Here is a 26,512-nt window from a genome sequence, read left to right on the forward strand (position 1 = left end):
TCTGTTGTCAACTATTCATTTTGTAACTGTCTATTTTGGCGAATAATTATAACGCTTATCGCTCTTTGATGACATCCTGGTCGGATGAATGCGACCTGAAACATTGAGGACCTATTGGATATATATCCGATTTACGACATACGAAAGAGGCCTGGGTCGGAAATTTGGAATTGCATTGTTCACAAGAACATAAAAACATCAGATAAAGGTCGCTTATGGCAAAAAAAATCCTAATTTAACTGCAGTGTGAACATGGCCTTATAGATAGTGACCGAAGTCCAATTGTATTACCGGGTACCGGATCTACGTGAAATCAAATGGTGCCATATTTCGATACCTTTTGTTCCATGTGACGTCACAAGCAGTCGCGCTGTGTCTCGGTAATGTTTGAATTTTCCATGCTAACAAAGCAAGAAGAAGACGCTCAAAAATGAAGTAAGGCTCCACCTTTAAAAATAAAAAATTATAACTCCATGCTAATTTTCATAGAGTTTCCCTTAGCCATGTTACAGATTAGCATTAGCAATTTTACATGGCGATTTTAATGCCTTAAACTACAACTGAGATGTTACAATCAAACAGCAGGTGTGTAGTAAATACAATACTTAAAGTTTCAACACTTTGTAGGGCTCAACAAAAGAAAAGACTGGCACATTCAAGACTACTTTCTGGCTATGGCAACACACTGTAGTCAACACACGAACGTCTTGGAATTGCAGCTGTATGTATATAAAAAAGTACAATACAGTACTTTCAAACAAGACACAAAAGTGTAAGAAAACAAGACGAATATCTTAGAATGTGTTTTGTGGCAATTCAATTTTGACCACAGCATCAGTTGCTATCAATCAATCAATCAATCAATCAATGTTTATTTATATAGCCCTAAATCACAAGTGTTTTAAAGGGCGGCACAAGCCACAACGACATCCTCGGTACAGAGCCCACATATGTCGAGTGGTGCTTTCCATCATTTCCAGCAGACTGAACTGCAAAATGATTACCCCAAAATCGATTCTCGATTCAACACGATTTTCCTATTATTTTATTTAGTATATAAATTACATTAAAACTTTTTTAAAACAGGTTTCAGGTACCAAAAGCTCCTCTTGGCTGCTGACGTACGACTTATACGTGCAGTGTTGGCCTAAAAAAGCATTTTTAACAATTATTTGGATAACATGTATTTACAAAGTATTTTAATCAATCAAACTCAATAAAATTGAGCAACTCTAACCTAATACCAGCGTTACAATGCTCAGGATAGAAATTTACAACGCAATTGAGAAGACATAATACAATACTTCAATAATAAAAAAAGGAAAACCAAAAATGTATCAAATCAGTAGTATCAATAATGATAGTCTTTTAATGTATTTAATATTAAAAAAAAAGATTTAAAACAAAAATATTACAAAATATATATATTTATGTATGTATATATATATATATATATATATATATATATATATATATATATATATATATATATAGATATATATATATATATTTTTTTTATTCTAGGGGGTGCTAAAAATTGAATGACATCCATATATATACAGTATATATATATATATATTTATAGAGATGTCCGATAATATCGGCATTCCAATATTATCGACCAATAAATGCTTTAAAATGTAATATCGGATATTATCGGTATCGGTTTTAAAATTATCGGTATCGGATTCAAAAAGTAAAATTTATGACTTTTTAAAACGCCGCTGTGTACACGGATGTAGGGAGAAGTACAGAGCGCCAATAAACCTTAAAGGCACTGTCTTTGCGTGCCGGCCCAGTCACATAATATTTACGGCTTTTCACACACACAAGTGAATGCAAAGCATACTTGGTCAACAGCCATACAGGTCACACTGAGGGTGACCGTATAAACAACTTTAACACTGTTACAAATATGCGCCACACTGTGAACCCACACCAAACAAGAATGACAAACACATTTCGGGAGAACATCCGCACCGTAGCACAACATAAAAACAACAGAACAAATACCCAGAACCCCTTGCAGCACTAACTCTTCCGGGACCCTACAATATAGACCCCCCCAAACCCCGCCCACCTCAACCTCCTCATGCTCTCATGTCAAAAATTCCAAGCTGCTGTTTTGAGGCATGTTAAAAAAAATAATGCACTTTGTGACCTCAATAATAAATATGGCAGTGCCATGTTGGCATTTTTTTCCATAACTTGAGTTGATTTATTTTGGAAAACCTTGTTACATTGTTTAATGCATCCAAAGGGGCATCACCACAAAATTAGGCATAATAATGTGTTAATTCCACGACTCTATATATCGGTATCGGTTGATATCGGATTTGGTAATTAAGAGTTGGAAATTGATTTTGAATCTGAATACATAAAAATCGCGATCTGGAAGTGATTCGATTGTCTTTGAGCACCCCGGTAATTTGGGAATAAATCCTGATTAAGATCTTTTATAAAAAAAAAAAGATTTATATATATATATATATATATATATATATATATATATATATATATATATATATATATATATATATATATATATATATATATATATATATATATATATATATATATATATACAGTATATATACATATACAGTATATATACATATATTATATATATATATATTTATATATACATGTATATATATGTGTATATATATGTATATATGCATGTGTATATATATATATATATATATATATATATATATATATATATATATATATATATATATATGTTTATATGTGTATACAAGTGTATATATATACATATATATATATATATATAATATATATATATATATATATATATATATGTATATATATATATATATATATATATATATATATATATATATATATATATATATATATATATATATATATATATATATATATATGTAGGTATATATATATATATACATTAGGGGTGTGGGAAAAATATATATATATATATATATTTTTTATATATATATATATATATATATGTATATATATATATATATATATATTCGAATTCAAATCGCGATTCTCACTTTGTGCGATTCAGAATCGATTCTCATTTTTAAAAAATCAATTTTTTTTTAAATTATTTATTAAAAAAAATTATTATTATTATTTTTTTATTTTTTTAAAAGAATCAATCCAACAAAACAATACACAGCAATACCATAACAATGCAATCCAATTCCAAAACCAAACCCGACCCAGCAACACTCAGAACTGCAATAAACAGAGCAATTGAGAGGAGACACAAACACGACACAGAACAAACCAAAAGTAGTGAAACAAAAATAAATATTATCAACAACAGTATCAATATTAGTTTCAATTTCAACATAGCAGTGATTAAAAATCCCTCATTGACATTATCATTAGACATTTATAAAAAATAAAAAAAAAGAACAATAGTGTCACAGTGGCTTACACTTGCATCGCATCTCATAAGCTTGAAAACACACTGTGTCCAATATTTTCACAAAGATAAAATAAGTCATATTTTTGGTTCATTTAATAGTTAAAACAAATTTACATTATTGCAATCAGTTGATAAAACATTGTCCTTTACCATTATAAAAGCTTTTTACAAAAATCGACTACTCTGCTTGCATGTCAGCAGACTGGGGTAGATCCTGCTGAAATCCTATGTATTGAATGAATAGAGAATCCTTTTGAATCTTCGCAAAAATCTTAGCCACACGATTATCAAATGTAATAGGAAAATTACTGACCAAACTGGCTTCATGGAAGGTCGACAATCTTCAGACAATACAAGGAAATTGTTTAATGTTATTTACTATGCTAGAAGTCTCCCTTATCCCACAGCAGTATGTACTGTTGATGCGGAGAAGGCATTCGACCGCATAAACTGGTCATTTATGTTTTGCGCATTACGTAAATTTGGATCTGGAGATAATTTTATACAATGGATTAAGATGCTTTATACAAGGCCCATGGCATCAGTCAAAACCAATAATCACATTTCATAACCTTTTTCGTTGAAAAGAGGAGTAAAACAGAGAGCCGGCTAGTTCTTGTTTAAAAGACTTCTTACCCGGACACTCCACACTTCTTTGGTTAGCTTTTTCCTTTGTTGTTAGCCCCGCTCGGCATCCCCGCTTCTGCTTCCGCTCACACCGCTTACGTCGCCTCCATTGGCGGTCCCCGCTAATACTTGACTCCGCTGCTACAAAGGCCGCTCGATGTAGCCCGCGAAGTATTCCCATGCTAGCTATATATGTGTATATATATATATATATATATATATATATATATATATATATATATATATATATATATATATACATATATATATATATATATATATATATATATATATATATATATATATATATATATATATATATATATATATACATACACATATATATATATATATATATATATATATATACATACACATATATATATATATATATATATATATATATATATATATATATATATATATATATACACATATATATATATATGTATATATATATATATATATATATATATATATATATATATATATATATATATATATATATATATATATATATATATATATATATATATATAAAAATGTGTATATATATATATATATATTTATATATATGTTATTGTTTACTTTATTACTCTAGTATACTCTGGACTGAAGCTGTGTGCTTTCATTGTTTTTCTAAAGTTCTAAAGGTACATAAGAGACATGCAGTGCATCCGCAAAGTATTCATACAATATATGTTATGATACAGCCTTATTCCAAAATGGAATTTATTAAATTCAAACTGCCCAAAGATAGGTGTGCAGCTTGTGGCATTATGTTCAAAAAGACTTGCAGCTGTAATTGCTGCCACAGGTGCATCAACAAAGTAACCAGCAAAGGTTGTCAATATTTGTATACATATGATTTTTTTTTGGAATAAATTTGCTATATATTAAAAAAAATCACATTGTCATTATGGGGTATTGTGTGTAGAATTTTGAGGACAAAAATGAATGTATTCCATTTCGGAATAAGGCTGCAACATATTAAAATGTAGGAAAAGTGAAGCGCTGTGAATACTTTCCAGATGTCGCTGGTATGGATGTATTTCATATAAAAAAAGTAGTAACTGAATATTTTCTGTGTTTGCAGCTGCTGCAGTGTCTGAAACTCGGCGCACTGTCCCGCACCACCGCCAGCACGCAGATGAACGCCCAAAGCTCGCGCTCGCACGCCATCTTTACCATCTACCTCTGCCAGATGAGAGTCTGCCAACCCGTACAAACGGTGAGCAGGACGCAAAGAGAACGTGAATAAAACCAAACAAAGGAAGAGAGGGAGGAGGGCTCAATGTGAGCCTTGTCAGAGTTTCATCATAATCTACTTTTACACTTAAATCTGTCTGTGGGCAGAGGGAGGAGGATTAGGATTAAAAAGTGCACAGAAGAGGCAGGTAAGGGTAAGAAGGAATGTAGGGGGGTCAAAAAAATTATACAGTATATGCTGAAGATTGTGAAATTAGGTTTACAGTTAGAATAGACAAAATGTTAACCTTGGGTGCTTGTAAGTGGCCAACCTTTAAATAAAGTCTTTTAAATAAAGATGTTTTGAATAAACACGTTAACGGCCTTCTGAAACCCCCTACTACCGACCACGCAGTCTGATAGTTTATATATCAATGATGAAATCTTAACATTGCAACACATGCCAATACGGCCGGGTTAACTTATAAAGTGCAATTTTAAATTTCCCGCGAAACTTCCGGTTGAAAACGTCTATGTATGATGAAGTATGCGCGTGACGTCAATCGTTGAAACGGAAGTATTCGGACCCCATTGAATCCAATACAAACAGCTCTGTTTTCATCGCAAAATTCCACAGTATTCTGGACATCTGTGTTGGTGAATCTTTTGCAATTTGTTTAATGAACAATGAAGACTGCAAAGAAGAAAGTTGTAGGTGGGATCGGTGTATTAGCGGCTGACTACAGCAACACAACCAGGAGGACTTTGAGATGGATAGCAGACGCGCTAGCCGCCGACCTCACCTTGACTTCCTCCGTCCCTGGCCGCCGACCGCATCTATGATCGGGTGAAGTCCTTCGTCGCGCCGTCGATCGCTGGAACGCAGGTGAGCATGGGTGTTGATGAGCAGATGAGGGCTGGCGTAGGTGGATAGCTAATGTTTTTAGCATAGCTCTGTGAGGTCCCGTTGCTAAGTTAGCTTCAATAACGTCGTTAGCAACAGCATTGTTAAGCTTCGCCAACCTGGAAAGCATTAACCGTGTAGTTACATGTCCATGGTTTAATAGTATTGTTGATTTTCTGTCTATCCTTACAGTCAGGGGTTTATTTCTTTTGTTTCTATCTGTACTTAAGCCCGATGCTATCACGTTAGCTCCGTAGCTTAAGTGCTTCAACGATGTATTGTCGTGGAGATAAAAGTCACTGTGAATGTCCATTTCGCGTTCTCGACTCTCATTTTCAAGAGGATATAGTATCCGAGGTGGTTTAAAATACAAATCCGTGATCCACAATAGAAAAAGGAGAGAGTGTGGAATCCAATGAACCCTTGTACCTAAGTTACGGTCAGAGCGAAAAAAGATACGTCCTGCACTGCACTCTAGTCCTTCACTCTCATGTTCCTCATCCACAAATCTTTCATCCTGGCTCAAATTAATGGGGTAATCGCGCTTTATAAGTCCGAATCGCTCTCGCTGCATTGTAAACAATGGGGAAATGTGAGGAGCCTTTCAACCTGCGACGTCACGCTACTTCCGGTACAGGCAAGGCTTTTTTTATTAGCGACCAAAAGTTGCGAACTTTATCGTCGATGTTCTCTACTAAATCCTTTCAGTAAAAATATGGCAATATCGCGAAATGATCAAGTATGACACATAGAATGGATCTGCTATCCCCGTTTAAATAAAAAATAATACTTTCAGTAGGCCTTTAAGATAAAGTAAAAAAAGACGTTTAGATAAAGACATTTGAATAAAGACGTTTAAATAAAGACCTTTAAATAAAGACTTTTAAGTAAAGATGTGTCTTTAAATATAGATGTTCAAATAAAGACGTTTAAATAAAGACGTTTAAATAAATACGTTTACATAAAGATGTTTACATAAAGACGTTTTGATAAAGACGTTTGGATAAAGACATTTAAATAAAGACGTTTCGATAAAGACGTTTAAAAATATGTTTAAATAAAGACATTTTCATAAAGACGTTTTCATAAAGACGTTTTCATAAAGACGCTTTCATAGACATTTAAATAAAGACGTTTAAATAAAGACGTTTAGATAAAGACGTTTAAATAAAGACGTTTAGATAAATACATTTAAATAGACGTGTAGATAAAGACGTTTAAATAAAGACGTTTAGATAAATACATTTAAATAGACGTGTCTTTAAATAAAGATGTTTGAATAAAGACGTTTTGATGAAAACGTTTAGATAGAAGTGTCTTTGAATAAAGGCGTTTAAATAAAGATTTTTGAATAAAGTCGTTTGAATAAAGATGTTTGAATAAAGACGTTTGAATAAAGACGTTTAAACAGAGACGTTTAAATAGAGACGTTTAAAAAGAGACGTTTCGATAGACATTTCGATAAAGACGTTTCGATAAAGAAGTTTCGATAAAGAAGTTTCGAAAAAGACGTCTTTAAATAAAGACGTTTCGATAAATACGTTTAAATAAAAATGTGTCTTTGAATAAAGACGTTTAATTAAAGATGTTTGAATAAAGACGTTTGAATAAAGACGTTTGAAAAAAGACGTTTGAAAAAAGACGTTAAAATAAAGACGTGTCTTTAAATACAGATGTTTGAATAAAGACGTTTAAATAAAGACGTGTCTTGAAATAAAGACGTTTGGATAAAGACGTTTAAAGATGTTTAGATAAAGACGTTTAGATAGACGTTTAGATAAAGACGTTTAAATAAAGACATTTAAATAAAGGTGTTTAGATAGACGTTTAAATAAGGACATTTTGGTAAAGACGTTTAAATAAAGATGTGTCTTTAAATAAAGATGTCTTTAAATAAAGATGTTTGAAAAAAGACGTTTCGATAAAGACGTTTGGATGAAGACGTTTGGATGAAGACGTTTAGATAAAGACCTTTAGATAAAGACGTTTAAACATATGTTTTCATAAAGACGTTTTCATAAAGACGTTTAGATAAAGACATTTAAATAGACGTGTCTTTAAATAAAGACGTTTAAATAAAGATGTTTGAATAACGACGTTTGATAATAAAGACGTGTCTTTAAATACAGATGTTTGAATAAAGACGTTTAAATAAAGACGTGACTTGAAATAAAGATGTTTAGATAAAGACGTTTAAAGATGTTTAGATAAAGACGTTTAGAGACGTTTAGATAGACGTTTAGATAAAGACGTTTAAATAAAGACATTTAAATAAAGGTGTTTAGATAGACGTTTAAATAAGGACATTTTTTTAAAGACGTTTAAATAAAGATGTGTCTTTAAATAAAGATGTCTTTAAATAAAGATGTTTGAAAAAAGACGTTTCGATAATGACGTTTCGATAAAGAAGTTTCGATAAAGACGTTTCAATAAAGACGTTTCAATGAAGACGTTTGGATGAAGACGTTTGGATGAAGATGTTTAGATAAAGACGTTTACATAAAGACGTTTAGATAGACGTTTAAAAATATGTTTTCATAAAGACGTTTTCATAAAGACGTTTAAATAAAGACGTTTAGATAAAGACATTTAAATAGACGTGTCTTTAAATAAAGATGTTTGAATAAAGACGTTTGAATAAAGACTATACAATAAAGACGTGTCTTTAAATAAAGATGTTTGAATAAAGACGTATAAATACATTTTGTAACTAAAATAGAAAAAAAAAACAGGTTTGACCCCCTTGTTTACAGGGTGAGGCTCACTGAGCGAAAGACAAGTATTTAAGAGAAAGAGAAACTTTCTTTTATTGTCATTCAAATTTGAACTTTACAGTAAAGATAAGATTGAAATTTTGTTGCATAATCTCGTTGTAGTGCAGGATAAAAGAGCAATAAGGTGCAGATATAAATAAATAGATTACTGTACAGATAAACATATCACACTTTTGCATATGCATCCACATTTATGGATGTATGTTATAGAATACAATAGAAAGTACTTTATTGATCCCTGGGGGAAATTCAGCACCACAGTTCGCTCACAATAGACAACAATAATAATAAATAATATTGTCTTTATATTCCAGCCAGTTAATCTGTTTTTGGGGGGAATTGAGGGGGTTATTATGATGCGTTCAAGAGTCTTAAGGCCTGAGGAAAGGAGCTGTTACAGAACCTGGAGGTTCTTCTACGGAGGCTCCGGAATCTCTTTCTAGTCCAGCATTGAAAACAGTTCTTGGGGGGGGGGGAGTCTCTACAGATTTTCTGAGCCTTGGTCAGGCAGCGGCTTTTTGCGATTTCCCGGATAGGAGGAAGAGGAGTCCTGATGATCTTTTCCGCCGTCTTCACCACTCTCTGCAGAGACTTCCAGTCTGAGGCACTGCAGGCTCCAGTCCAAACAGAGATGCAGTTGGTCAGTAGGCTCTCTATAGTGCCTCTGTAGAATGTGGTGAGAATCCGGGGAGGGAGCTGTGCTCTTTTCATCCCACGCAAAAAGTGCATGCGCTGCTGAGCTCTTTTTACAAGAGCTCCGGTGTGTAGGGACCAGTGTTGGGTTAGTTACTGAAAACCAGTAACTAGTTACAGTTACTAGTTACTTTATTTAAAAAGTAACTCAGTTACTTACACCAAAAAGTAATGCGTTACTGTGAAAAGTAACTATTTAGTTACTTCTTCTTTTTTTTTTTAATTTAAGGTTCCCATTAATGCCCTTTTAGTCTTCATTTCAGTACTGTTATTGCACTGGAGAATAATACAATTTGTTGATCAACTTGACATGCATTTGCATCACTGAACTCTGCTAAGCAATGTGGTCGACATACAAGACACAGAGACAAAGATATGTTTCAAAGGGCCAATTTATTTTGGGCCAGAAAAAATTGACAAAACTATTTTAAATAGCTGTAACATAACATACATAAGTAATAAACCGCATAATAACAACATGTCACAACATAGCTGTAAACCTGGCTTCACCCAAGGAAGGCACACATGACATGATTATATGTCATGTCACTATATACCGCACACATACTGCTATACGCACGCCTAACCAGGCGTTTTTTTCTCTCAAGGAATTGTGAAATAAAATCATGTCTTTAGGAGATCAACACTGCACTGAAGCCCAGAACACTACGCATTTCCCCAGTTTTAGTTTAGAGAAAAGGAAAGATTGGCCTGGCCCACTAGGATCCCTTTTTATGTTTGTGAACTTTATAGTCTATACATTTAGAGTGATGTGATAATCAAACACTCTAGAAGTCTAGAATGAAAGAGCAACAGTATATAAGAGAATTGACAGTGTGTGTACCTTCAGTGCTGAATGATGAGCAGAGGCATAGTTTGGAGTGTCTTCTTTAGCTTGCTTTCCATTTTTATGTACTCACTGTCCACTGTGTCCAGGACCTTGGAAAATGTTTTCGTGCCGTTTGACGCTCGCTATCATGCTAATTAGCTGCCTGAAAGCGGGTGACCCCACTGTAGAATTAGCCTACATGTCTTCTACCACATACTATTATGTATTGAGGAGGGAAGGAGGCGACAACCAGGGCAGAACTGCGGTTTTACAAGGTTTATTTAAACCTTTGATGATTACGTGGCGTGTGTATGCTACTCTAAGTGAATGAGTGTAGACTATGTGTAATATTAATAATGTAAATGTTACCAGGGGTTGTTGTCTGTGAGTGTTGGTTGCATCCTTCATCGAATCAAGAGGGGCAAGGCGAAGAGGCAGTTCGTGGACAGGCAAGAGGTCGAGGGCAGGAGCGAGGCAGCGTGGTCTGGGTCCGAGCAGGGAGGTCGTGGATCGAGGAAGGCAGTCAGGAATCCGGATGGATGTCGAGTGGCAAGTCTCGATCACCGAAGACAGGGGAGTCACTGTGGAAAACACAAGGGACATGCACCAGGGAGACACGGAGAGATAGAGCAAAGAAAATGCGAGCAAAGCACAGGCCAGGGAATGCCAGACGTGATGCTTACTGGAAGGTTAGCGACGTTCTGGCAAAGGTTCCTCGGGTCCGCTGGTCTTTATGCAGCTCCCTCTCTTCAAGTCCAGGTGTGTTGATTACAGATTGTCTGCAGACTCGTTGCTGCGTGGGCGTGCTGCGCTCTGAGCGCGCTGTCAGCGGAGGTGCCGGCAGCTCCATTTGCCGAGGAAACGTGGGTTTGACTCCGCGTCGTGACACATAATGGCTCTATCAATTTTGTCCTGGCTAGCAGTCCCTCCGTTAAAACCCTTCGGTGGTGGTGGAGGTGAAGTGGCATCGGAGTCTGTGTCTCTCTTTACTAGCTTTGTCGAAGCATGTTGCTTTTGTAGCTGTTTCAGCAGATTTGAATTGCTGTTTTGGGCAGTAGATAGGATCTTTGATCCAAGACACAACTTACATTTAACTTGTTCTTTTCTTTACATTTAACTTGTTCTTTTCTTTACATTTAACTTGTTATTTTCTTTGTGCTCGACAAAAGAAAAGTAGTGAGAATATCTCCATGTTAAGAAACTCGGCTTCGGCTCCGCCATGATGTCTTGTTAGTAAACACAGACACGCCCCCCCTGCCCCACACACACCCACACACAGCGCGCTTCTTCTCTTCCTTGTAACACAGGAAGAATCAGAAGGATGACACTGCAGCTCTCCAATAAAACACACTCAGAACTTCTCAGTTTGTAGCCGATACAATATAAAAAATAACGTAAAATAACGCAGTAACGCATCATGTAGTAACGGTAACTGAGTTACTGAATATAAAAAATAACGCGTTAGACTACTAGTTACCACCGAAAATAACGGCGTTACAGTAACGCGTTACAAAGTAACGCATTAGTCCCAACACTGGTAGGACCAGGTCATATCGTCAGTTATCTGCCCCCCCCAGGAACTTGGTGTTCCTCTTAAGACTTCTTAATAAAAAATTAAAAAAAAGGGGGGGGGGGGGGACGGACACATCCTACGAGGTAAGAGCGCTTGCTTTCTTAACCTTTTTTGACCTTGAAGCACAGACTTTTCCACTACAGACGGGACCGAATCCCACTCAAATATTAACAATGAATTAGTAATTTTACTCTTAATTTTGATAGTATTTAATCATTATATCTAACCTACTTACAGTTTACAACCTTGCCAAATGATATGAAAACATGTTCATCATAAATATTATTATCAAGGGTTAGGTCAGACTCATTCAAAAAAATTATAATAATCAAATATACTGAAAAAAAGAACTAAAATAAATTGTTTCTTAAATAAACTGTCAATAAAATTAAACTGCAAATGAAAATACAGCTTCACCACTTAAGTCGTACTTTTTGCTCCTAAGAAACATCGCTAAGACTTTAGTTCCAGACTTCTTCTGTTTGTTTGACATTGTCATTACTGCCACAAGTGGTGGGAAATTGTATTACAACTGAGTACCGCTGCGGCCCATACGGACCACAGCTGAGAAACAAATATTTTTTTGGCGGCTCTATAAAAAAACACTGACCTATACCACGGAATGGGTAACCTATAAAAACCTTTAGGGTTTATTTAAGCTATTTTTAATCTTTGCAGATTTATCAATGTGTGTGACGTCATAATTTTGGATAATTAACAGGCCGATAATTATCGTGCTCCCCAATTAGTATACTGCATTTTAATGGTTTCCTCTGTAAATACAGTACAAAAACAAACAGGAACTATATTTAGCGAGTGCAAAAACAAACAGGAACTATATTTAGTGAGTGCAAAAACAAACAGGAACTATATTTAGCGAGTGCAAAAACAAACAGGAACTATATTTAGCGAGTGCTAAAACAAACAGGAACTATATTTAGCGAGTGCAAAAACAAACATGAACTATATTTAGCGAGTGCAAAAACAAACAAGAACTATAGTTTGAGTACAAAAACAAACAGGAACTGTATTTAGTGAGTGCAAAAACAAACGGGAAATATATTTAGGGAGTACAAAAACAAACAGAAACTATATTTAGTGAGTACAAAAACAAAGGAACTATATTTAGCGAGTGCAAAAACAAACCGGAACTATATTTAGCGAGTGCAAAAACAAACAATAACTATATTTAGCAAGTGCAAAAACAAACAAGAACTATATTTAGCGAGTGCAAAAACATACAGGAACTATATTGAGCGAGTGCAAAAACAAACAAGAACTATATTTAGCGAGTGCAAAAACAAACAGGAACTATATTAATCGAGTGCAAAAACAAACTAGAACTATATTTTAGCGAGTGCAAAAACAAACAGGAACAATATTTAGCAAGTGCAAAAACAAACAGGAACTATATTTAGCGAGTGCAAAAACAAACAGGAACTATATTTAGCAAGTGCAAAAACAAACAGGAACTAAATTTAGTGAGTGCAAAAACAAACACAAACTATAGTTAGAGTACAAAAACAAACAGGAACTGTATTTAGTGAATGCAAAAACAAACGGGAAATATATTTAGGGAGTACAAAAACAAAGGAACTATATTTAGCGAGTGCAAAAACAAACAGGAACTATATTTAGCGAGTGCAAAAACAAACAGGAACTAAATTTAGTGAATGCAAAAACAAACACGAACTATAGTTTGAGTACCAAAACAAACAGGAACTGTATTTAGTGAGTGCAAAAACAAATGAGAAATATATTTAGGGAGTACAAAAACAAACAGGAACTATATTTAGTGAGTACAAAAACAAAGGAACTATATTTAGCGAGTGCAAAAACAAACCGGAACTATATTTAGCGAGTGCAAAAACAAACAAGAACTATATCTAGCGAGTGCAAAAACAAACAAGAACTATATTTAGCGGGTTTAAAAACAAACAGGAACTATATTGAACGAGTGCAAAAACAAACAAGAACTATATTTAGCAAGTGCAAAAACAAAAGAGAACTATATTTAGCGAGTGCAAATACAAACAAGAACTATATTTAGCGAGTGTAAAAACAAACAGGAACAATATTGAGCGAGTGCAAAAACAAACTGTATTTAGCGAGTGCAAAAACAAACTGTATTTAGCGAGTGCAAAAACAAACAGGAACTATATTTAGCGAGTGCAAAAACAAACAAGAACTATATTTAGTGAGTGAGAAAACAAACAGGAACTATATTTAGCGAGTGCAAAAACAAACAGGAACTATATTTAGCAAGTGCAAAAACAATCCGGAACTATATTTAGCGAGTGCAAAAACAAACCGGAACTATATTTAGCGAGTGCAAAAACAAACCGGAACTATATTTAACGAGGTTAAAAACAAACAGAAACTATATTAAGCGAGTACAAAAACAAACAAGAACTATATTTAGCAAGTGCAAAAACAAACAATAACTATATTTAGCGAGTGCAATAAGGGTCACAGGGAAAATATAGACTGTGCGTGTTCTCTAATAAACAAGTGGAAATAATTGGATAATGACATTACATTTTTTTTCTAATTGATTATGCATCAAGGTATTTTATGCTACTCTAAAGGGGCTCAGATTTATGATCATATTTAGCTCAATGGTGAATAACGACTATTTATTTCAACTCATCCTGGCCACGTTATGCTGAATTTGTCAGCACAGTTCTGTAAAAAAAAAAAAATAATGTTCTCAAAAAAACAACACCAAATTATATGCCAACACCCAATGATTTTATACAAGCAATGGTATTATTATTTTTTTCTCTGAAGCCTGTTCCCACCTTTCTAACATTCGTCTACTGTCCAACACCCTTGCTAGCCCAATGGAGAGGAGGACCCTGGGGAATTAAAGGACGTTGCGTCATCCGCCATCGAACAACCCGAGTTCGAAGCTCTGATGGCCAAGTTCCACTTTGTGGACCTGGCTGGTTCCGAGAGGCTCAAACGCACCGGAGCTACAGGAGAGCGAGCCCGCGAGGGAATCTCCATCAACTGTGGATTGGTTAGACAGAAACAAAACAGCTTTTTTATTTTATTTTATTAAACCGTTTTATTTGATTTATTTTAACACATATTTATTGCACGTTTGCGTGTGCCGTAGTTGGCCCTGGGGAATGTCATCAGTGCTTTAGGAGATCAGACCAAGAAAGCGGGCCACGTTCCCTACCGAGACTCCAAGCTCACTCGGCTGCTGCAGGACTCATTAGGAGGCAACAGGTACGTGTGCACACGCTCCTTTTAAGACATACTGTATGTGGCCAGCGATAGATTAATTTCAGCGTAGTAGGAATCATTAGTCATAAATGGAATATTTTCATATCAAGAGCATAAAATAACCTGTTTACTACCTTCTAAATACATTTTCAACATTACAAAAGCCTTCTAGACATGAAATAGGACACTTTAGTCACCTCTACACTCTTTTCACTCAATATAGTAATGCTGCCAATCAGTGGCCACGATGCTGGACAGCACACTCTAAATGATTTGGTCTCATCGAGTGGCCAATACTACTGTAGTATAGATATATTTTGTCCATTTAACCATTTTTTATGCTTGTAAATGCTTATTTTAGGGAAATAAATTGCGTAATAGGTATGTATGTTTGTATATAAAAAAAAAACAAAGAATCTGCAAGGAGGGTAAGCCGCAATATTTGAAGTACGGAGTGGCGAACGCGAGGCACAACTGTACTATCATATCTGTCTCACAGTGACGTGCAGTCAGTAGAGGCAGGGGAGGCGGGGCCTCACCTGCCATCATGGAAAGAAAAAAAATGTAAAAAGAAAAAAATAATAATTAAATTGTTATATGTATCCAGTGATTATACTAAAGTTATTTTCCATTTAACTTCACCAGTTGTAGATTATTTTTATTTTTATTTTCACATTTACTGTTCAAATACTGAGAAGAGACGGTGCAGTGATCAGCAGCCAGTTGAGGCACGTCACTCAGTTGTGCCTCAACATGGATTGTGCGCAATGAATTGGCTACTGCTGGCCTGCTGTGCAGTGAGACCGTATTGCTATATGAATTATATCAGCTAACTAAACTAACTATGGCATAGTTTAGTTAGCTGAGGTATATAATGTACAGTGTATTTTGTCAACAACTGTATGTGTGTAACGTATTTCTTGTGCTGAGCATTCATAAAACTGCTGCAAAAGACGTGCTGGCTGAGGCTCGCAGTAATCCGGCCTCCTGGTGGTAGAGGGCGGTAATGATCCCAGAGATCATTCCTCGGCTGCAGAAGAAAAAAAAAAAAAAGTTAGCAAGTCAATTAGTGCAACGATTGTTTATTTCCTCTTGCCTGAACTTTTATTAAAAACATGGAGGATTACATATGTAAAATAAAACAGTTTTCTAAACTGGACTTTCAATTGAAGCAGGAGGTAATAATTAAAGATAGACCAACGCCTGAGCCAAAAGGTTTGCTTTTGACTTCGGGACAGAAGACCCGTTCTTTTTAAACGGCGTGGTACACACTCAAAGGCTGGCTGTGTGGATGTCCAGCAAGAAAGGTAAGACCATAATAATGTTTTTTTTTATTAAATGTGCTTTTTTGTGTGCTACAGTTTGTATGTGTAAAGACACATACAAACTGTAAACATAACCCGTTAACTGCTGCCAATCACATGGTGAATAAGATACTCTTTAGGGTTCATATGTTTGTAAATCTGACTGTGATGAAATCAGTGCCTCACCAGCCATTAACCTCACCGCACGTCACTGCTGTCTCAATATATGTCAGGAAACGTACTCGTTTCTAACTTTTGACTACATGTCCTTGGTTGACTATGGAGAAAATAACTACTATACTTTTTTTTCAAATGTTATTATTTGAATGGATATACCGTATTTTCCTGACTATTAAGCGCACTGGTATGTAAGCCGCACCCACTAAATTTTAGAAGAAACAATATTTCCCGTATTTTTGCCGCACCGGACTATAGGCCGCAAATATATAGGTTGTGAAATTAGTTATTTATACAGAGATATTCTGTAAATGTTTATTTACATACCTTAATTGTTTCCGAACAGTGTCTGTAACATGACAGTAAAACGGCCGATCAAACAAAACAGAAGTCATCGTCATGGACCCTAGCTGCAGAAGCTAGCTTTCTAATCAGCTAAACAGACTCAATAACTCCACAGTGACGTTTGGTGAATTTACTGAGGAATCTGTGAAACTGAAACAATTAAAAAATAATGCCATTGTAAGTTAATAATACTAACACAGACACTTGTAAACGTATTAGCGCGTTAGCCAATGCTAACGACGCTAGCTTTAATTGCATTATGATAACACGTACAAATATGCGTTAAAAACACAACGATCAAACATGTGGCGGTTTAGAAAGTATACATTGTTTGTTATATTGTAAAACTTACAAACGTTGCTTGGAGTAACGAATGAAGAATCCATACAAGTAGAACCGTTATGGACGGCGAGTAGACAAAACGACACTTGTAGCTTGATTGCATTACGATAACGCGTACAAATATGCATGAAACCACAACTATTAAATATGTGACGGTTTAGTAAGTATACATTGTTTGTTGTATTGTAAAACTTACAAAAGTTGCTTGAAGTGATGAATGAAGAATCCATACGAGTAGAACGTTATGGACGGTTAGTAGACGAAACAACAAAAGGACACTTGTACTTCCGGCCCGAGGCATTAAACACAAGGAAATACTGCAGCAACCTCAGTGAGCAAACTCATCGCTCAGTGAGCGAACTCATCGCTTGAATAATAACACACTTTTTCAGTGTCTGTCGGCGTTTTATGAAAAGTATTTGTTGAATACAAACCATTATGACAGCGGAGAAAAATCCATAAATTAGCCGCACCGTTTTATAAGCCGCAAAAAAATGCTTGGCTTATAGTCCGGAGAATACGGTATGAATTACATTAAAATGCTGGTCTGCAGGCCACTAAATCGACAGTGCCTCTACTAGCACTGTACTTAATTCTGCTCAGTCATTCAACAAATGCACTTGTCGTTATTAGTTAGTGACAAACACAAACATATGTTATCCTCTGTGCCGATACCAACTGCGTTTGCACCTGAAAAGCCTTCACTTGCTCACACATTTGTTTACCTCCTAGCCGTACAGTGATGATCGCTTGCGTCAGTCCGTCTGACCGTGACTTCATGGAGACCCTGAACACGCTGAAGTATGCCAACCGGGCCCGGAACATCAAGAACAAGGTGGTGGTGAACCAGGACAAGACCAGCCAGCAGATCAGCGCCCTGCGCGCAGAGATAGCCCGCCTCCAGTTGGAGCTGATGGAGTACAAGGCGGTGAGTGATGGACGGTCCACAGCAGTGAGATAAGACTTGTGTCCTTACTTTAGTGCAAGCGGAATCTGTGCAATATTTTAAAAAAATACAGGTTGATACAGCAAAAACTGTAGGCAAATAAAAAAACCACACTAATGAAAACGTAGCCATCTTGGCAGAGGATCCATTTTGAACCCTGGATTGTCAGTCTAAAACAGGGCCACAAAAATTTGGCCGAAGACCGACTCCATGTAAAGTAACTATATATATATATATATATATATATATATATATATATATATATATATATATATATATATATATATATATATATATATATATATATATATATTAGGGCTGCAACTAACGATTAATTTGATAATCGATTAATTTGATAATCGATTAATCTGTCGATTATTAAATGGTAAATGGTAAATACTTGTATAGCGCTTTTCTACCTTCAAGGTACTCAAAGCGCTTCGACACTATTTCCACATTCACCCATTCACACACACATTCACACACTGATGGCGGGAGCTGCCATGCAAGGCCCTAACCACGACCCATCAGGAGCAAGGGTGAAGTGTCTTGCTCAAGGACACAACGGATGTGACGAGGTTGGTAGAAGGTGGGGATTGAACCAGGAACCCTCAGATTGCTGGCACGGCCACTCTCCCAACCGCGCCACGCCGTCAATTAATAATCGGATAAAAGAGACAAACTAAATTTCTATCCTTTCCAGTATTTTATTGGAAAAAAAACAGCATGCTGGCACCATACTTATTTTGATTATTGTTTCTCAGCTGTTTGTACATCCATCCATCCATCCATCTTCCTCCGCTTATCCGAGGTCGGGTCGCGGGGGCAGCAGCCTAAGCAGGGAAGCCCAGACTTCCCTCTCCCCAGCCACTTCGTCCAGCTCTTCCCGGGGGATCCCGAGGCGTTCCCAGGCCAGCCGGGAGACATAGTCTTCCCAACGTGTCCTGGGTCTTCCCCGTGGCCTCTTACCGGTCGGACGTGCCCTAAACACCTCCCTAGGGAGGCGTTCGGGTGGCATCCTGACCAGATGCCCGAACCACCTCATCTGGCTCCTCTCGATGTGGAGGAGCAGTGGCTTTACTTTGAGCTTCTCCCGGATGACAGAGCTTCTCACCCTATCTCTAAGGGAGAGACCCGCCACCCGGCGGAGGAAACTCATTTCAGCCGCTTGTACCCGTGATCCTGTCCTTTCGGTCATAACCCAAAGCTCATGACCATAGGTGAGGATGTTTGTACATGTTGCAGTTAATAAATAAAGGTTTATTTAAAAATTTTTTTTAAAAAAATACAAAAATTGCCTCTGCGCATGCGCATAGCATAGATCCAACGAATCGATGACTAAATTAATCGCCAACTATTTTTATAATCGATTTTAATCGATTTAATCGATTCGTTGTTGCATCCCTAATATATATATATATATATATATATATATATATATATATATATATATATATATATATTAGAGATGTCCAATAATATCGGTCTGCCGATATTATCGGCCGATAAATGCGTTAAAATGTAATATCGGAAATTATCGGTATCGTTTTTTTTATTATCAGTATCGTTTTTTGTTTTTTTTATTAAATCCACATAAAAAACACAAGATACACTTACAATTAGTGCACCAACCCAAAAAACCCCCCTCCCCCATTTACACTCATTCACACTCATTCACACAAAAGGGTTGTTTCTTTCTGTTATTAATATTCTGGTTCCTACATTATATATCAATATATATCAATACAGTCTGCAAGGGATACAGTCCGTAAGCACACTTGATTGTGCGTGCTGCTGGTCCACTAATAATACTAACCTTTAACAGTTAATTTTACAAATTTTCATTAATTACTAGTTTCTATGTAACTGTTTTTATATTGTTTTACTTTCTTTTTTATTCAAGAAAATGTTTTTAATTTATTTATCTTATTTTATTTGATTCATTTTTTTTTAAAGTACCTTATCTTCACCATACCTGGTTGTCCAAATTAGGCATAATAATGTGTTAATTCCACGACTGTATATATCGGTTTTGATTAATTGATTGAGACTTTTATTAGGTGGTTGCACAGTGAAGTACATATTCCGTACAATTGACCACTAAATAGTAACACCCGAATACGTTTTTCAACTTGGGGTCCACTTAAATTGATTCATGATACAGATATGTACTATCATATATACTATCATCATAATACAGTCATCACACAAGATAATCACATTGAATTATTTACATTATTTACAATCAGGGGTGTGGAGGGGGTGGGGGGTAGGATATGGACAGCAAGTAGTGGACATATAGAGGGAGAGAGAGAAAGAGAGCGAGAGATAGAGAGATCAGAAAGCATAAGAAAAAGTATCTGCATTTGATTGTTTACATTTGATGATTAGCAATCCGGGGAGGGTGTTAGTTTAGGGTTGTAGCTGCCTGGAGGTGAGCTTTTAGTGCGGTTTTGAAGGAGGATAGAGATGCCCTTTCTTTTATACCTGTTGGGAGCGCATTCCACATTGATGTGGCATAGAAAGAGAATGAGTTAAGACCTTTGTTAGTTCGGAATCTGGGTTTAACGTGGTTAGTGGAACTCCCCCTGGTGTTGTGGTTATGGCGGTCATTTACGTTAAGGAAGTAGTTTGACATGTACTTCGGTATCAGGGAGGTGTAGTGGATTTTATGGACTAGGCTCAGTGCAAGTTGTTTAACTCTGTCCTCCACCTTGAGCCAGCCCACTTTAGAGAAGTGGGTAGGAGTGAGGTGGGATCTGGGGTGGAGGTCTAGAAGTAACCTGACTAGCTTGTTCTGAGATGTTTGGAGTTTAGATTTGAGGGTTTTGGAGGTGCTAGGGTACCAGGAGGTGCATGCGTAATCGAAAAAGGGTTGAACGAGAGTTCCCGCCAGAATCCTCAAAGTGCTTTTGTTGACCAGAGAGGAGATTCTGTACAGAAATATCGTTCGTTGGTTAACCTTTCTGATTACCTTGGTTGCCATTTTATCACAGGAAAGGTTAGCCTCTAGAATGGAATCTAGGTAGGTGACTTCATCTTTCCTGGTAATAACAATGTCACCCACTTTTATGGTGAAGTCATTGAGTTTCTTAAGGTTGATGTGGGACCCAAACAGGATGGATTCTGTTTTACCCAAGTGTATGGATAGCTTGTTGTCAGCGAGCCAGGTGCAAGTTCTACACAGCTCAGCACTGAGGATTTTCTCCACCTGTGACTTGTCCTTGCCGGATACCAGCAGGGCAGAGTCATCCGCAAACAAAAACAATTCACAGTCGCATACCGATGACATGTCATTGATGTATATTAGGAACAGTAAAGGTCCCAATATACTGCCTTGGGGGACTCCACAGCTCACCGAGACGGGGGGGGGGGGGGGGGGGGGGGGGGGCACAGTGCCGTTCACCTCTACCACCTGCTCCCTCCCCTCCAAGTAAGATTGCATCCAGCTCCATGAGGTTTTGTTAAATCCGATTGCTCTGAGCTTATCCAACAGTATAGCGTGGTTAACGGTGTCAAAGGCCTTCTGAAGGTCCAGCATGACCATGCCGCAATATTTGCCCACGTCCACCTCATGTTTGATGTGGTCGGTCAGATAGAGAAGACATGTGTCAGTGGAGTGGTTAGTTCTGAAGCCGGATTGGAATTTGTACATGAATTTATTAGTGGCAAGGTAACTATCGACCTGTTCATAAACTATTTTCTCCATTACTTTCGAAATGGAGCTGAGAATAGAAACAGGTCGGTAGTTGCCAGGTTCCAATTTGCTTCCTTTTTTAAAGAGGGGAGTTACTCTTGCTATCTTAAAATCTTTTGGTACTTGGCCTTGTGTAATTGATAGGTTTATTATGTGCGTGATGATCGGGGCAATGATGGAGGCAGGGTCCCTGAGGAATCTGGAGGGAATATTATCAAGGCCGGTGGCCTTGTTAGGGTGGAGCGCGCTCAATTTTTTAAACACCTCATCAGCTGTGACCATTTCTAATTTGAAATCATCGTTGGATACTCCTAGCTTTCTGTAGAAGGCTTTATGCTGGTGAAAAAGATGTTAAGTCTGCTACCTACCTCCATTTTGTCTGTAATGAGGGAGTCACCCTCCTTGATGCTGATGTTGGTGAGTCTTGTTTTAAGTTTCTGGCTGCAACCAGGAAGCTGGTTGTTGAGAATTTTCCAGAGCTCACGTGGCTTATTTTTGTTTTCCTCTATTTTGTTGTAAATGTAATTTTTTTTAAAGGATTTAGTCAGGTTGGTTGACTTATTTCTTAATTTATTGCATTGCTTTTTGAGAGTTGAAAGGAGTAATTTGAGGTTGATGTTATTGGGTTTTTTATCTACTTCTGTTCTACATTTTTGGTATTCAGAGTATTTTCTGTCTCTGTCTTTAATGGCAGCTAATAGGTCCGGATTCATCCATGGTTCCGAGCGGGCTTTGATCCTGACTGTTTTCACGGGAGCCATGTCATTTACTATCTTTAGGAACGCCGTTTTGAAGCGATCCCAAGCAACATCGACCAGGTTGCTCGCGAGCACAGGGGACCAGTCCCACTCATCTAATTTTAAATTGAAATTGTCATTGGAGTATTTTTTGAGGGATCTGGATTGGGCTGTTATGTGGCCATTGGTTTTTGGTTTAGCTATTTTGCGGGTGCAGAAGGTTAGATAGTGGTCGCTAAGACCACAGATCATGACCCCACTATTTTTTATTTTAGGCCGGTCTGAAGTGAGAATGAGATCTATGGTTGATTGGGTGGAATCACACACCCTTGTAGGTAGCGCTATTAGCTGGGAAAGACTGTGCAGATTACAAAACTTGCTGAAGGATCTGAAGACAGGCGCATCTTTGCGTTGAATATCTGTGTTCAGATCCCCAGTTATAATTTTCTCCATGTTGTCTGTCCCTGCCAAGCATTCTTCCAAAGCCCCATAGAAATCACTCTGATTAGGGGGTCTATAAACAGTCCCTATTAGTACCGGCTTAGCGTTTTTAAATTTGATTTCCGCCCACACAGATTCCAGGTCATTGTGGTTAAGATCAGTGCGAGTTATGTATTTTATATCTTGGTGAATATACATACAAACGCCCCCACCGTGTTTATTCCTATCCTTTCTGATAACCGAAAAGTTTTCTATTTCTATCTCTGAGTCAGAAATACTTTGATCAAATTTGGTTTCAGAGAAACACAACATTTTTACCTTTGTGTTGAGGAACATTTCTCTGATTTGGTCGAGTTTGGCTCCAGAGAGGCTGTTCACATTAAGGTGGATGATGTGTAGTCCACTGGAACCAAAAAGAGCATCAGAGTCCGCTCTGTTGTGGTACTGACCAGAAAAGTTCTTGGTTGTTATTGCTGTTGAAGTTGAAGAAGAGAAGGGAGAGAGAGGAGAGAGAGAGAGAGGCATCTTCCTCCAGGTGAAGGGGGAGGGAGGGGGAGGGGCGGAGTTGGAGAGGGGGAGAGGGGGAGGCCAGGTAGGGTTGCTGGGGGTGGATTTCCTTTTGGCGGGCTTTTTTGAGGTCGATATCGGTATCGGTTGATATCTGTAATTAAAGAGTTGGACAATATCGGGATATCGGATATCGGCAAAAAGCCATTATCGGACATCCCTAATATATATATATATATATATATATATATATATATAGCCTATACATACGTATATGTGTACATATTTATAGCTACATATTATATTAATATAATTGATGTATAATTATTAACAAGTTTAAAGTTTTGTATTTACCGTAATTTCCGGACTATAAGCCGCTACTTTTCCCCCTCGTTCTGGTCCCTGCGGCTTATACAAGGGTGCGGCTTATTTACGGCCTGTTCTTCTCCGACACCGACGAAGAGGATTTGGGTGGTTTTAGTACGCAGGAGGAAGACGATGACACAATGATTAAAGACTGACTTTTCATATACCGGTAGGCTGGTTATTTTGATAACGTACAGGCGAGCACTTTGTATTACTTTGCAGCGTTGTATTATTTGTACTCTGCACGAATGCTGTTCGCCATGTCAAAGATGTGAAAGTTGGATTGAATGATTGAAAGATTTATAGTTAATAAATGGGACGCTTTGCGTTCCCAAACAGTCATCTCTGTCCCGACAATCCCCTCCGTGGTAGCAGGAACCCCTATATACTACGCTAATTACACATCAAAACCCTGCGGCTTATAGTCGGGTGCGGCTTATATATGGAGCAATCTGTATTTTCCCCTAAATTTAGCTGGTGCGGCTTATAGTCAGGTGCGGCTTATAGTCCGGAAATTACGGTAATCAGAAATATCAAGCAGCTAAAATGCGCCACACATGGATACATATGGAGTTGTACAGTATACCGGTACTAATAAAGTACTGTGGTACTAATGAATTTAAAACAGTACTACACTGCCTCTGAAAAATAATGGAGTTTTTTGTTTTTTTTACGGACATTGCTGGTTTTACGAGCAGAGGAGCATGTTAGGCAACGAACATACACGGGTACTTACAAGCCGACACGGTGCGTAGACAGAAAAGGGAGAATGGACGTATTTTGGTGTAAAAACAAACGATAAAGGTGAAGCTATAAACACTGAAGGGGTGTTTTAAAACATGGCTAACTAGCTAGCAGCTAACGTCCATCCGCAGTGGTGTTTTAGCTACTTCTAAATCACTTATCCTCGCCTCCATTGCGACAAATAAAGTAAGTTTCTTACAATTATCATCCCTGCAGGATGAGTAATAGCTAAACATGATTCACTACACACCGTAGGAGGATACAATCGCTAACCGCTAACAGCGAGCTAGCTCTCCCGAATGTAAACAAACTGGTGGATCTATACATACATCGACTGTAACGATACCAAGTACAAAAACCCTATATAGTCGATACTACAATGGTTACATCAATATTATTTACTATCAAAATCTTTGTCATTTTTTTTATTGTTTATAAAGTCATGAAATACTTCCGCGGACACAGGAGAACTTTGATTATGACCAATGTATGATCCTGTAACTACTTGGTATCGGATTGATACCAACATTTGTAGTATCATCCTAAACTTATGTAAAGTATCAAATAACAGAAGAATAAGTGGTTATTACTAGGGCTGCGAATCTTTGGGTGTCCCACGATTAGATTCAAAATCGATTTTTTTTCGTTTTTTTTTTCGATTCAACACGATTCTCGATTCAAAAACGATTTTTTTCCCGATTCAATACGATTCTCTTTTCATTCAATACATAGGGTTTCAGCAGGATCTACCCCAGTCTGCTGACATGCAAGCAGAGTAGTAGATTTTTGTAAAAAGCTTTTATAATTGTAAAGGACAATGTTTTATCAATTGATTGCAATAATGTAAATTTGTTTTAACTATTAAATGAACCAAAAATATGACTTATCTTATCTTTGTGAAAATATTGGACACAGTGTGTTGTCAAGCTTATGAGATGCGATGCAAGTGTAAGCCACTGTGACACTATTGTTAATTTTTTTAATTTAATGATAATGTCAATGAGGGATTTTTAATCATTGCTATGTTGAAATTGTAACTAATATTGATACTGTTGTTGATAATATTCATTTTTGTTTCACTACTTTTGGTTTGTTCTGTGTCGTGTTTGTGTCTCCTCTCAATTGCTCTGTTTATTGCAGTTCTGAGTGTTGCTGGGTCGGGTTTGGTTTTGGAATTGGATTGCAGTGTTATGGTATTGCTGTGTATTGTTTTGTTGGATTGATTAATTAAAAAAAATCACAAAAAAAAATCGATTTTTTAAAAATGAGAATCGATTCTGAATCGCACAACGTGAGAATCGTGATTCAAATTCGAATCGATTTTTTCCCACACCCCTAGTTATTATATTTGAACAGAAGTGTAAATAGAACATGTTAAAACAGAAAATAAGCAGATATTAACAGTAAATGAACAAGTAGATTAATAATCCATCATTATTTTGAAAAAATAGAATGATAAATGACAATATGGTACTGCATATGTCAGCAGACAAATTAGGAGCGTTTGTTTGCTTACTTACTACTAAAAGACAAGTTGTCTAGTATGCTCACTATTTTATTTAAAGTCAAAATAGTCATTTGATTGCAATAAGAAACGTATGTTTAATGTACTGTAAGATTTTTTTGTTAAAATAAAGCCAATAATGACATTTTGTGTGGT

The 26,512-nt window shown here is 36.6% G+C and overlaps 1 protein-coding gene across 1 annotated transcript in view; it reads left to right on the forward strand.

Annotated features, from left to right (window-relative positions):
• Positions 1–26,512, forward strand: part of kif21b (kinesin family member 21B) — a 403,877-nt gene that overhangs the window by 147,659 nt on the left and 229,706 nt on the right. Inside the window, exons 5-8 of the mRNA XM_062054694.1 lie at positions 5,148–5,282; positions 14,852–15,034; positions 15,134–15,249; positions 18,147–18,342. Of these exons, the coding sequence (XP_061910678.1) occupies positions 5,148–5,282; positions 14,852–15,034; positions 15,134–15,249; positions 18,147–18,342 (630 nt within the window). The remainder of the gene's footprint in view (positions 1–5,147; positions 5,283–14,851; positions 15,035–15,133; positions 15,250–18,146; positions 18,343–26,512) is intronic.

The sequence above is a fragment of the Entelurus aequoreus genome, linkage group LG01, assembly GCF_033978785.1.
Source record: "Entelurus aequoreus isolate RoL-2023_Sb linkage group LG01, RoL_Eaeq_v1.1, whole genome shotgun sequence".
Lineage (NCBI taxonomy): Eukaryota > Metazoa > Chordata > Actinopteri > Syngnathiformes > Syngnathidae > Entelurus > Entelurus aequoreus.